This window comes from Pogoniulus pusillus, chromosome 18 (assembly GCF_015220805.1).
Source record: "Pogoniulus pusillus isolate bPogPus1 chromosome 18, bPogPus1.pri, whole genome shotgun sequence".
Classification (NCBI taxonomy): domain Eukaryota; kingdom Metazoa; phylum Chordata; class Aves; order Piciformes; family Lybiidae; genus Pogoniulus; species Pogoniulus pusillus.
This window is the reverse complement of record NC_087281.1, coordinates 15,482,166-15,495,492: the sequence shown is the minus strand read 5'-3', so window position 1 is coordinate 15,495,492 and position 13,327 is coordinate 15,482,166. Positions and strand designations below refer to the sequence as shown.

The following is a 13,327-nucleotide window of genomic DNA, read 5'->3' as shown; positions in this document are numbered from 1 at the left end:
GTTGAGGCAATCTCAAGCACAAATACAGGCTGGGTAGTAAATGATTCTATGAAGTACGGTGCGGCTGAGTTGCTTACTGAGGCTATAAGGTCAACTCTCATTGCAAGAGAATGCAATGTTCAGTAACAATTTTCACTCATAGATTGCACTTCTATCATTTCAGCAGAGCCACTCTGTATTTCTGTGGCACTACAACTCAGGAAAACTTGATGTCTTTACTATTTATTCTAGATAAAAATGAGATCATTTTCCTTGAAGAGAGCCAGCAAAAATCTCCAGACCAAGCTATTATTTCTTGCACCTATGACATAACTACCTCTATAATCGCCAAACCAGTACTAGATCATTTCAGGGTTTACTATTTACTGTGTAATTAGATCATACTGCTGTCTAAAAAAGAAAAAAGAAGAAGAAGAAGAAAGGAAGAAAGAGAGAGTATTACACAGGTATACAGGACATTTCAGTAAAATTCACAACACTGCATCTCAGAAGGAGGCAGAAACTCACTTTTGAGTATCAACAGAAATATGGTCTATTCAGAAGGCATCCACAGATATCAATGGGCTTCAAACCAAGCTGTTGTGTCAGTTCACATTGCTTGAATACATATTTCAGAGTTCCTGCACTAAAGATATTTGCATCTAATTATACAGAATGACCAGGTTAAATCTAATCACTCCATTACATTTATATCAACTAAACCTCTGTCCTCCAAGTAAAAATAATAAAGTATTTTGCATGTTTAAATGAACAACATTGGACAAGAGGAACTTTATTATCACTATTACAAGAAACACAATTACAAGTGACTTAAGACATATGGCCAACTTAGTTATGCAAAACAGAACGGGTTCAAATCTTTTGAATCTTGACAGAAAAACAATGCCTAATATAAAAATGTATTATACCTTTTAGTTATAGGAAATGTTTAGCAGAAATTACTTCTTTGTTACCAAATTCTATAGAAAATATTTATCAAAAAAAGGCAATTCTACAACACAAGAAAATCCTCAACTACTTATAATTTGATATTATTTAACAGATATAGAATCAGCCAGGTTGGAAGAGACCTCCAAGAACATCCACTCCAACCAATCACTCAGCCCTGTACAATCAACTAGACCATGGCACTAAGTGCCTCAGCCAGGCTTTCCTTGAACACCTCCAGGAACGGCGACTCCACCACCTCCCTGGGCAGCCCATTCCAATGCCAATCACTCTCTCTGCCAACAACTTCCCCCTAACATCCAGCCTAGACCTCCCCCAGCACAACTTGAGACTGTGTCCCCTTGTTCTATTGATGGTTGCCTGGGAGAAGAGACCAACCCCCACCTGGCTACAGCCTCCCTTCAAGTAGTTGTAGACAGCAATGAGGTCACCCCTGAGCCTCCTCAAGACTAAAAAACTCAGCTCCCTCAGCCTCTCCTCACAGGGCTGTGTTCCAGACCCCTCACCAGCTTCATTGCCCTTCTCTGGACACCTTCCAGTATCTCAACATCTCTCTTGAATTGAGGGGCCCAGAATTCAAGGACACAAGACTCAAGATGTGGCCTGACCAGTGCTGAGTATAGGGAAGAATAACCTCCCTTGTCCTACTGGCCACACTGTTCCTGATCCAGGCCAGGATGCCATTGGCTCTCTTGGTCACCTGGGCACACTGCTGGCTCATCTTCAGCTGCTATCTACCAGTGCCCCCAGGTCCCTCTTTTCCTGGCTGCTCTCCAGCCACTCTGTCCCCAGCCTGTAGTGCTGCTTGGGGTTGTTGTGGCAAAAGTCTAGAACCCTGCACTTGGCCTTGGTCAGTCTCATCCCATTGGCTTCTGCCCAACCATCCAGCGTGGGCAGGGCTCTCCTTTCCTCCAACAGATCAACACCTTCTCCTAGCTTGGTGTTATCTCAAACTCACTGATGCTGGACTCAATCCCCTCATCCAGATCATCAATAAAGATATTGCACATGACTGGGCCCAGCACTGATCCTTGGGGAACACCACTAAAAAGATGTTACTAAAAACATATAGATTTTATGGCAGCATGACACCAAATAAAAATTATCAGTCTGAGTTTGATCCTTATAGCTCTGTAACAAATTCAAAATGTAGTCATTACTGTCAAAGATTTGTAAGCCCAAAAGAGGTATATAGTATTCTTAACCTGCAAGATTCCAAGTGCTTTAAAAATAACCAAATAAAATTAGAATCATGATTACAATTAATGAAACACAGACAAGCACACAATATTCATAACAGTACAAGTCCAAGGAAATGGGAATATACCAGTACTACAAAGGAAACAGCAGAGAACACTGATGAGCAAAGTGCAATTACTCATGATGTATTTGGCTATGACAACACAAAAGGAGCTCTGAGAGGCTGGGCTCCTTGTGGCTTTTTTTGTGTTGCTTTGTTTAATCAGTTGGGGTTTTCCTTTTGTATTGTTTTAGTTTGGATATATTTTTTTCTTATATTGACCTGGCTTTTACATGCTGCCTGACAGAAGGCTGCTACTTTGAAGCCTCAATTGAATGTCAGCTCAGAATAAAAGATTCTACCAGCTGCAGCGCCGATCTCATTCTTACCTCGCAACGGAGGTTTTTATACTTTGTGAGAAAGCTAAATAGAGTGAACACTGGCTAAAACTGACAAGATCACTCTCTAAATAGAGACAGTCACAGACAGAAGCAATAAGGCATTCCATTTCACCACTGCCTTGAATGACAACAAGCATTTCATATAGGTATGACACACAGAACTTAATGACCCTGCACAAATTAGAAGTGGACACACAATGAGACTCAGAACAGCTTCTTGCTCATGGAAGCCCATCTGTTACACACTATGTGGTTCTCTTTTAATGATTTATTTAAACAGAAGCAATCAAAAGGTTCAGCTTTTCAGTTTAGAATCAGATAATTACTCAGACAGAATGAACTGTGGAAACAATATGGAAAGCCTATTTGATGCAAAAAAATACAGCACTGATGAAAAAAATAATTAAAACTGCCACTTGGGGGAAAAAAATAGGGAAGTAAAACATGGAATAATTTTTGCCATGTCATAGGCAGATACTGAGTCGATATTTTTGAAATAATTAAAAGCAGTCTAAAGATTTTAATAATCTTTAGATATTATCAGAAGACATTACAAAAATCAGTTACAAAGAGATCTAGAGAAGCTTTTGTGTAATGGCTGTTATTAAAACAAATATTTAACCTGAAAGAAAAAAAGAAAATAAAGGGAAAAAAAAGAAAGAGAACAACCATTTCCCGGTGGGAAGCACATTGCATGTGCTCTATAATATAACTATCATTGTTCAACCTGTCAGAATGAAAATGTGTCTTTCAAAGAGAATAAAAATGCTGTGCAGTAAGTGGCCATTAGCAGTTTGGTAAATCACATCCCATACAATTATATATGAAGCATGGAACCTGCTGTTTGTAAATATTTCATCATGCAAAGCCAGCACTACCTTAAGCAGCATCACTAATGGTTTCTCCTGTCTACATATTTTAAACTGATTAATTGCATCCTCCATAACACAAGAAACATGCAGCTTTTTGAACAATCATAGAATCAACCAGGATGGAAGAGATCTCCAAGATCATCCAGTCCAAATGACCACCCAGCCCAGTCCAATCAACTACACCATAGCACTAAGTGCCTCAGGCTTTTTCTGAACACCTCCAAGGACAGTGACTCCACCACCTCTCTGGGCAGCCCATTCCAATGCCAATCACTCTCTCTGCCAACAACTTCCTCCTAACATCCAGCCTAGACCTCCCCCACCCCAACTTGAGACTGTGTCCCCTTGTTCTTCTTCTGTTGGTTGCCTGGCAGAAGAGACCAACCTCCACCTGGTTAGAGCCTCCCTTCAGTTATTTGTAGACAGCAATGAGATCAGCCCTCAATCTCCTCATCTCCAGGATAAACAACCCCAACTCCCTCAGCCTCTGCAAAGACTGTGAAGAGACTAGAAGATTTTTTGCTGTTCTTCAAAGTACATTCTGAACACATTTTATTCTTAAGTAGCCAAGCCAAAACATGTGGGGTTTTTTTTAAGGCAAATATTTTTAAATGGACTTGGATAAGTTTCTCTTCTGTTACAGGACACAAAAAGCTGTGAGATATTTTGTGCAAGTGTGCAGAGTACATGCATTAAACAAGAGAAAGAATGGAAAGTGAAGGAAAATTCCTGCTTCCAAAGAAACCCCTCTGCTACAACTAATTAATTTTGAATAAATATATCTATTTAATTCCAGAAAGCTCCACTCTACAAGCAGGCTGGTAAGAGCTTTAAGACTTACACATGCGATTTCTAGGACAATAAAACTCAATTATGTCAATGATGGCTGAGCAGTACAGACAAGTATTAACCTCCAAACAATAGTTTATACAAAAAGGTTAAAAGGCTTTTTTGATGAGCATTTATTTCATATTTCCTCCAGAAATTAATTTGGTATAGAAATTCTACTGAAGATGACTTGACAAGCATAACTTAGCAATTAGATTGTGAAATACAGTCCCCTCAAGTGTTGTGCACACATACATTATTTACCAGGAGATGCTTTCCCAAAATTGTAATAGGGGCAGAAAATGGCTGAGGGTAGCCAGAAAAGGAATTCAGCAAATGAGGCAGGAAAGCCTGCCCATCAATACTGGTAATGCGGAAACCAAGATGAGAGGTTAGGTTTCATTTCCAGCCCTCAGTTACAAATGCCAATCAGCCCAAGCCAGGATTTATAAACTCAATCCACAAGTTTGGCAGACAGGCAAGTAATTAAGTGTCACTTATCTGGAACATAGGTTTGGCTCTTTTGGGCTGCAAAACGTTTAGCTCCTTGCCATAACAGAGCCTGACTTTATAAGGTAGATGTGCTCAAGGTAAGGCACAAAACCTTCAGTGATTTTCCCCAGAAGGATTATGTCTTAGACTATAGAAACACCCACAGTCTAGAAGAACACAGAGAATCACTTGATGTCAAATCTGTTTATTGCAAGCAATTAATTCAATCATAATTGATGCTGGAGCAATCAGGAAACTTGGTTTCACCACCATTTGAGGTAAAATTACATGACCTCTCTGTCCTTAGCTTTTCTGTCTCTAAAATGACAGAGAGTTAATGATGCTCCCAGAAGAAATTACTACTATTCATCCTAAAATGCTAATAAACAGCATCACTTGTCAATGCTTCCATTATCCAAGGGGAAAAATATCTTTTTGAGCATCTCTAAAAATATGAAAGGATTTTTGTCAAATCTTTACAGGGAGCACTGACAACTCTGCATAGTAAGCCAAGCCTGATTTTTGCACTACATCTGCAATATCTTTTATACTTGGGCAGCTGGCACAAAGTGAGAAAATTCATTAGCATGCTAATGATATGTCCTATTTAAAATTCCAGCTCTGATTATTGTGTGATTAAGTCTCTTCCCTTGATGTCTGCTTCCTTATATCTGCATTGCTGTGAGAAATCAACAAGAGGTGATCAACAATAGCTGATCGATTTATACACAAGAGAAGGTCAAATGTATGCACACATTTGAGCATCTCAAATTCTTACTTTAATTTTTTCAGACAGAGTCATTTTTCAGTTGCAAAAACAAAAAAAATCAAAGGAAGTTTTCAGGAAGCTCAGAGATACAAAAAATAACAGTTCAAGAGGTAGATAATGCAGAAATAGCCATGTGTAGGAATATCTGCACAGAAAGTTTAAAGGTGTGATATTAACAAAATAGGAAGAACTCCTGATGAAGAGAAAGATTATTCCCTGTAAACAACACAAAAGCAAAAAGGAGAGGAGACAACAGCTCCAGTTGATTGGATTGCCTTCCCTGGAGAGAAATGAAGCATTTCCTTTCTACACTGAAAGACATATAAAACTCACTGACTGACTTAAAGTAGCATAAACTTTCAAAGATGAGATGACCAAGGGACCTCTTTCTCTAGGACATTTTCAGTAACCTTTGTTTAGGTTGTCAATTCATACCAATTGGTGTCTATTTCATAAAGCATCGAGTCAAAGCCTAACACAGCTGTGCTGCAAAGAAAAATCACAGGTACATCCCTGCTGCACACCAGGACACAGATCAGACAGCCTAGTCCATATAAATTTTGCCATTTAGGCTAGCATGGCTAATTTGGCCTTAACTGCCCCCTAGTGAACTTCGAGCAGATATCATAAAAAAAGGACAGTAATATTGTCAGTTAGTAATTGGATGGAGGAAGGAAATATCTCTCCTTGAGGACAGAAGTCAAACTAACCAGGAACCAACTGCGCCAAGCAAGGAGAACAATCTCTCACACTACCAATTTAACTCCCAACAACAAACCAGCTGAGCCCACGCTGCACTACTAGCTCAAGCTGAAGCATTTGAGAAGATGTTTACCTTCTGTACTACACACTCCCAAAATCAGTGTCAGCAGATCAACACATTCCCAATCATCAGCCCCACACCCGTGCTACATTCATTATGCCTATACTGGCAATCCCACCATGTGCTGGTGAGTTTCACAGTTGTGCTAGTGCCCTGCTTGAATGAGGTTTCTGGTCAGCACTACACTGGCATGTGGGTTGGGGCAGGACAAAGAGGAAAAGACAAAAGCACTCATCTCAACAGAAACATGGATTTTACTGGCTTAAATGAACTACAAAGCCTGAGGCTACGCAGTAAGTGAGGTCTGCTAGCATGACCCAAGTCACACTGTTCACAGCACAGACAAATCTAATAGTAATATCTAATTCTTTTGAACAACAAAACCAACTAGTAGTAAAACCATGCTCCAACTTTTTAAAAAAAGCTTTATTCCCCAAAAATGAATGTACCATACACAATAAAAGAGTGATTTATAAAAGTAGATGCCATTTTCAGATGCAATCTGTTTACTGCTTTCCAGAGAGTATCAGAAGGCTTTTACTCAATTAAATATGTTGGTACTAAACTCATGCTAATGTTCTCCAACCTAAGGGATTTCCATTGCTGTCTACAGCTACCTGAAGGGAGGTTGTAGCCAGGTGGGGGTTGGTCTCTTCTGTCAGGCAACCAGCAACAGAACAAGGGGACACAGTCTCAAGTTGTGCCAAGGCAGGATGTTAGGGGGAAGTTCTTCACAGAGAGAGTGATTTGCCATTGGAATGGGCTGCCCAGAGAGGTGGTGGAGTCACCATCCCTGGAGGTGTTCAAGAGAAGCCTGGCTGAGGCATTTAGTGCCATGGTCTAGTTGACTGGCTAGGGCTGGGTGCTAGGCTGGACTGGATGACCTTGGAGGTCTCTTTCCACCTGGTTGATTCTGTGATTCCATGTGTGCTGAAAGGAATATTATTTTACAGAAGAATAATTTTCTCCTTATACCTACAGAATCACAATAAATTAAAAGACCAATCCACACAATTTTGCAATTGTGCAATTGTTTTGCAAGTTGTTGTTATAAATTGTAGGACAGGAGAGGTCAGGTCAAGAAGACACCTCATTACAGCTACATAAATGCAAAAAAGAACTTCTGAATTGCAACCAATTCTGTTGCCTCAGCAAGTCTTGTGCAGGTTTTATTTAAAACCCTGAAGAAGAACACAAACGAGAAGTGCATGTGTATTATAGGAAGTTTAATTGTCCTAGAAACAAAGGAGTAACACACTGGAAGGTCAGAATCCACTTCAACTCACATGCAAATTCAAGCAATGAGGAAATATTGTCTGACGTGGGTTTGAATGACACAGCTTAGGCAACAATGTACTGCTATGAATAATCATTTTTTACATTTTTAACCATCTAGTTTCTAAGAAAGTTCTTATCTAGTTGAGTGTGTGTAGATATATATACATACATACATTCCTTTATGCATCTTCAAAATATTGTCTTAGATGTATTCCATCACCTATCTATTACCTAGAATCATAGAATCAGTCAGGGTTGGAAGGAACCACAAGGATCATCTAATTCCAACCCCCCTGCCATGGGTAGGGACACCCTACCCTAGATCAGGCTGCCCACAGCCTCAGCCAGTCTGGCCTTAAACACTTAACTTTATTTCTAAAATACTTCTTCCCTATGAAGAAATTTCATATCATTTTAAAACAGGGACATTTTCCTCTCTTCCAACAACGTAGTACAACGAAAAAGCATTTCAGACATCTGAGAGCTTTACAGTAGGTCTCAGATTTAAACTTAGCTGTTCAAAAGTAGCTGCAGTAACTGTACATTTGTTGTCAATTAAATGGTTTTCAGCCTTTTCATGTAACCAAGAAGCAAGACCACTTTATCTGCTTAAGTTTGGGAAAGGGTACAGCAGACAAGAGGATGAGCCAAGTCTAGGAATGACTGCTTTTCTATCAATAGCTTTCCCAGCAATTGCATAGGACTTCTCCAATTCAACCATGAATCTACAACTCAAGCACACTGCTTATAACTGTATGCAAGTTGTGTTTGGCAAGCTGCTTAACCCCCCCAAAGCATAAAAAGAACTCCTGCATTCTAGAAATAGGCATCTTTTGCACTGTATACATTCAGACTCCTCAACAAATACATGTTTTCTGTGTATATATATATATTAAAATATATATATAGCACATATATATATATACACATACACTAAATAGTTATATGTAAAGAGACAGTTTTATTGCCACAAGGAACTGCATCTACTACTTTCACACACACACAAAATAATTATGTTTGTCTATATGAGAATAAATATACAGTGCCATCATCCTTACAAAAAAAACAGGCTTAGAAAGACAGGTTTTGATAAGTGGGCTAGGATAGATATCCAAAAGCTGTATATTGATGGGATATCCTTTCTCTCACCAACCTCTCCAGCTGAAAGCTTACCCAGCATATTGCTTATCTAGGTTCTGTCCAAATGTTCCTCTAAAAATCAGTATGTTTTGTGAAATGTAGGATGGCTTACCCAATCCAGTAGGAAGCTTCAAGACTGAGCAGAAGTTGTAACAGTCTGTGAATTACTTACCAAAAACGGCCACTCCTTGCTCAAGCTCTTGTTTCAGTCTGGTGTAATCATCTTTAACTCTCTCTAATTTTTGGATGTTTCTGGCACTCAGAACCAACAGCTCACTGAGAAGTCCTTCCAGCCCCTCCTTCTCAGATGTTAACAATCTTATTTCTTCTGTCAAATCCTTCGCAGTGCCAAAATTACCTCCTGCATGTTTTGTAGGAGCATGGGCAAGAAAGAGGAAAGAGAAAATGAAGCACTTGCAGTATCAGTAGGTTACACAGCAAATGAGAAATGAAGCAACTAGACCTACCAACAGCATCTGAATGATGGATTTGGGGGGGAAAAAAATGAAAACACAAATCAAACCCAAAAAGCCAAAGAAAACTTCTTTGCAAGCTTCCATTTCATTAACTTACTACAAAAAGAATCATAATTGTAGCACATTTAGCCTTCTGCACACAGAAAGAGTCTTTGTAAATTATTATTGATAACATTTCCATTTCCAAGAAAACTTCTTCTTAAGGTCAACACTTCAGAAAATGTCATACATCAGTCAGACAGAAAATGTCATTCACGAGTCATGATGGTGTGACCTGTAAGTTCATTTACTTGTTTTGGGGGATGCTTGAACTCACAATACTTTTGCAACAGATGCTGTCAAACTTCTAGATCCTGAAGTATTTTCTCCTTGAACAAACCAGCACTGCACTGAATAAGCACAAGAAGGTTGTTTATAAATGACATGCTGCTTTTCTTAAATGGCATCCTGTAAAACGATCACCAGGAAGTGTTCTTCTGAGAGAATCATAGGATCAGGCTGGAAGAGACCTCCAAGATTATCCAGTCCAACCTAGCACCCAGCCCTAGACAATCAAGTAGACCATAGCATTAAGTGCCTCATCCAGGCTTTTCATCAACACCTCCAGGGAGAGAAAATCCACCACTTCCCTGGGCAGCCCATTCCAATGCCAATCACTCTCTCTGCCAACAACTTCCTCCTAACATCCATCCTAGACCTTCCCCAGCACAACTTGAGACTGTGTCCCCTTGTTCTGTTGCTAGTTGCCTAGGAGAAGAGACCAACCCCCACCTGGTTACAGCCTTCCTTCAGGTAGCTGTAGACATCAATGAGGTCACCCCTGAGCCTCCTCTTCTCCAGGATAAACACCCCCAGCTCCCTCAGCCTCTCCTCACAGGGTTTGTGTGCCAGGCCTCTCACCAGCTTCTTCGCCCTCCTGTGGACACACTCCAGTATCTCAACATCTCTCTTGAACTGGGGAGCCCAGAATTCAAGGACACAGCACTCAAGATGTGGCCTGACCAGTGCTGAGTATAGGGAAGGAATAACCTCCCTTGTCCTACTGGCCACACTGTTCCTGATCCAGGCCAGGATGCCATTGGCTCTCCTGCCCACCTGGGCACACTGCTGGCTCATCTTCAGCTGCTATCTACCAGTACCCCCAGGTCCCTCTTTTCCTGGCTGCTCTCCAGCCACTCTGTCCCCAGCCTGTAGCACTGTTTGGGGTTGTGGCCAAAGTGCAGAACCCTGCACTTGGCCTTGGTCAGTCTCATCCCATTGGCTTCTGCCCACCTATCTAGCCTGGCAGGGTCCCTCTGCAGGGCTCTCCTACCCTCCAGCAGATCCACAGTCCTCCTAGCTTGGTGTTATTTCAAACTCACTGATGCTGGACTCAATCCCCTCATCCAGATCATCAATAAAGATATTGAACAGGACTGGGCCCAGCACTGATCCTTGGGGAACATCACTAGTGACAGCTACCAACTGGATGTGGCACCATTCACCATATATTTAAAAGTCAAATCTCTCTATTTCTGGCTCTCCCTGAAGCGTGAAATGTGAGGAAGACAGAATGCCTCAGTTTCATCAGTTCACTCTCTCTTACAAATAATTACATAATGAACTAACTAAAAATATGCTTTACTAATAGTAGAATCTGATATCCTTCCAGTGCATTTATTGGGAAACATCATGGATTTTTTTTCTCCTCTGTCACATTTCCAAACTAGAAAAACACAGCAGCAAGATAAGCAAGACAAAAATCTGTGGGAAAATGGAAGATACTCATGCACTTCTAAGGCAACAACATTTATAATCAAACAGTGCATCTTTATGCACCTGAACTCATCCCAAGCAGCAAAGCACAAGAGGCTTAATAAATTATGAAGGCAAGAAATCCTTCATTAGCATCTGGAGCCTTCCCTTACATTTCAGCAGACAGCAAGCAAAAAGGTGTGATATTACATATGAAACTTTTATATAGACTGAATGGATCTTAACAGACAACACCAAAATGAGTGGGAAGGTGGACGCTCCAGAAGAGAGAGCCACACTCCAGGAAGACCTGAACAGGCTGAATGAATGGGCTAGCAAGAACCTTATGAAGTTCACTGGGGACAAATTGTCCTGGAGTCCTGTACCCCTAAATTCCTCTCCTGCCCGGACTTCGGGGGGGAAAGGGGAAAAGCCGCCTGGTTTCCCCCCCCCTCGCCTGCCCTGCAGCCGAGAAGGGGGCGGCGACTGCCCCGTGAGTTCCCGCGCTGGAGCCAGGCTGGGATTGGCCGTGCGCTTTCGCGCCTAAAGTGTGGTAACTCTGCCCTTTGTCTAGCGAAGGGTATAAATATTGGGGGTCTTCCCGCCTTTGGGGTTCCCGCTTTGGATTTTGCCTGTGCCTGGACGAGTTCGCTCACTCTCCTGTGCCTGGACTGCAGAGAGAGACCAAAGGACTTGCCTTGGTGTTAGGCACACCTTTGTCTGCCTAACGACCCTTAACGACCCTTAACGACTCCTGTAGCCGCTGGAGGAGGAAGACCGACTGCACGAGCCAGCCTGAGTGAGTTATTTGGCTTAGCTTAATTTAGTAAGAAAACCGCTATTAATTAATAGCTAAAGCCTTTTCCAAAAACTGACTTCCAAATATATATAGTCAGGTTATTAATGGTATCCTCGTAGAATTCTCATGCAACTTAACCTGTTTATCAAACGAAATTAATCTTTGTATATATAGTTGTGGGGGCGGGGTTTGTAAAAATAAAAAATATCTATTTTTGATAAATTTTCGACTCGGCCACGAATTATTACTGCCCCTCCGCAACATTATGGCGCAGTGTATGCAGGGTAGTTCAATCATAGAATTTCTACAAGAAAAGGGATGCCTAATCACAGGTCTTGATTTAATTTGGGCTCAGAAAAATTGTAAAAATCCGGAGAAAATCCTGGAGAAATTAGCTGAGCGCTCAGACCCTGTGATTTCTGAGTCTCCAACGGAGCATTTCTCTGTTGTTCTGGGGTCAGTCGTGACCCAGACTCTGGCCGAATTTGAAAATTATGAAAAAAGAATTCAGGCCTTGGAAAAGGATTTATTAGCCGAAAAAGCTAAATGCCAAAGTATATGGGAAAGCATGCTGGCGCAGACAAAGAGCCTGACCGCGGCACTGACTGCCCGGATGAAAGAAAGGCTTGTAACGCCTGCAGACACCACCTCTTCGGTCTCCGTGTCTGAATTTGAATGGAGTGATTCGCGGGAATCGGGGAGAAAGGCAGAGAATGCCCCGAGGGGCTCTTCGGGGGAGAGGAGTTCCCCGAAACCAGGCACAAAAGACTCTGCCAGAGACTCAGAGAATTCCTCTGCACATGCCTCTGCGCGGCAGAAAGCCTCAAAGCCACGCAGAAAGCGCAGGTCCCGACCGGACTCTCCCGTAGCTAGCGGAGAAGAGAGCTCCGGTGAGGAGGGCGCCGCGGTGCACAAGCACGTGTTGCCTGTTATAAGGACTGAGTCCGTGAAGGGCAGAAAAGGCGGTGCAGGGACCACCGTGATCAAAAAGCAGTTCACAGATGCACAGCTCAGTGACTTACAAGTCAAATATGCGAGAGATCCTGGGGACTCAGTCGCTGACTATGTGTATCGAGTGTCCCGAGCCGGTGGGGACCGGGTCCTTCTAGACTCGCAGGAAGCTGCTGGAGACTGGGGGGACGATGTGTTCCTGACACGTGAACCCGAGGGGACACACAGCCTCACCGCCCGGATAGCTTACTGGGCAAGCAGTGTCCGTCCAGCCTACCGGGGGGAGCCAACGGAACTAAAGGTCACCAGCTCCTCTGAGCTCATCACTGCTCTCCGCAGACTTGCCTGTGTCCAGGCTATCTATGATAAGGGACATTATGATTGCCCGTTTTATGCCCCTGTGGACCCGGAGAGACTGCACCCTATTATGAAGGGTTTGCCAGCAACTCTGCAAATCCAACTAATGAAGAATGTTGAGAAAATTCAACGTGTGCTTGGAGAAAATGCAGAGAACGATGGTGCTAAAGAGCACGTAATGACTTGGGCTGAACTGTTAACTGACTTGAATGCCCACGG

At 42.1% G+C, this 13,327-nt stretch overlaps 1 protein-coding gene across 6 annotated transcripts in view; it reads right to left on the bottom strand.

Moving 5' to 3' along the window:
- Positions 1 to 13,327, bottom strand: part of DISC1 (DISC1 scaffold protein) — a 189,889-nt gene that overhangs the window by 78,191 nt on the left and 98,371 nt on the right. For all 6 annotated transcript variants that reach the window (XM_064158528.1, XM_064158529.1, XM_064158530.1 and 3 more), the window contains one exon: positions 8,964 to 9,152. In XM_064158528.1, the coding sequence (XP_064014598.1) occupies positions 8,964 to 9,152 (189 nt within the window). The remainder of the gene's footprint in view (positions 1 to 8,963; positions 9,153 to 13,327) is intronic.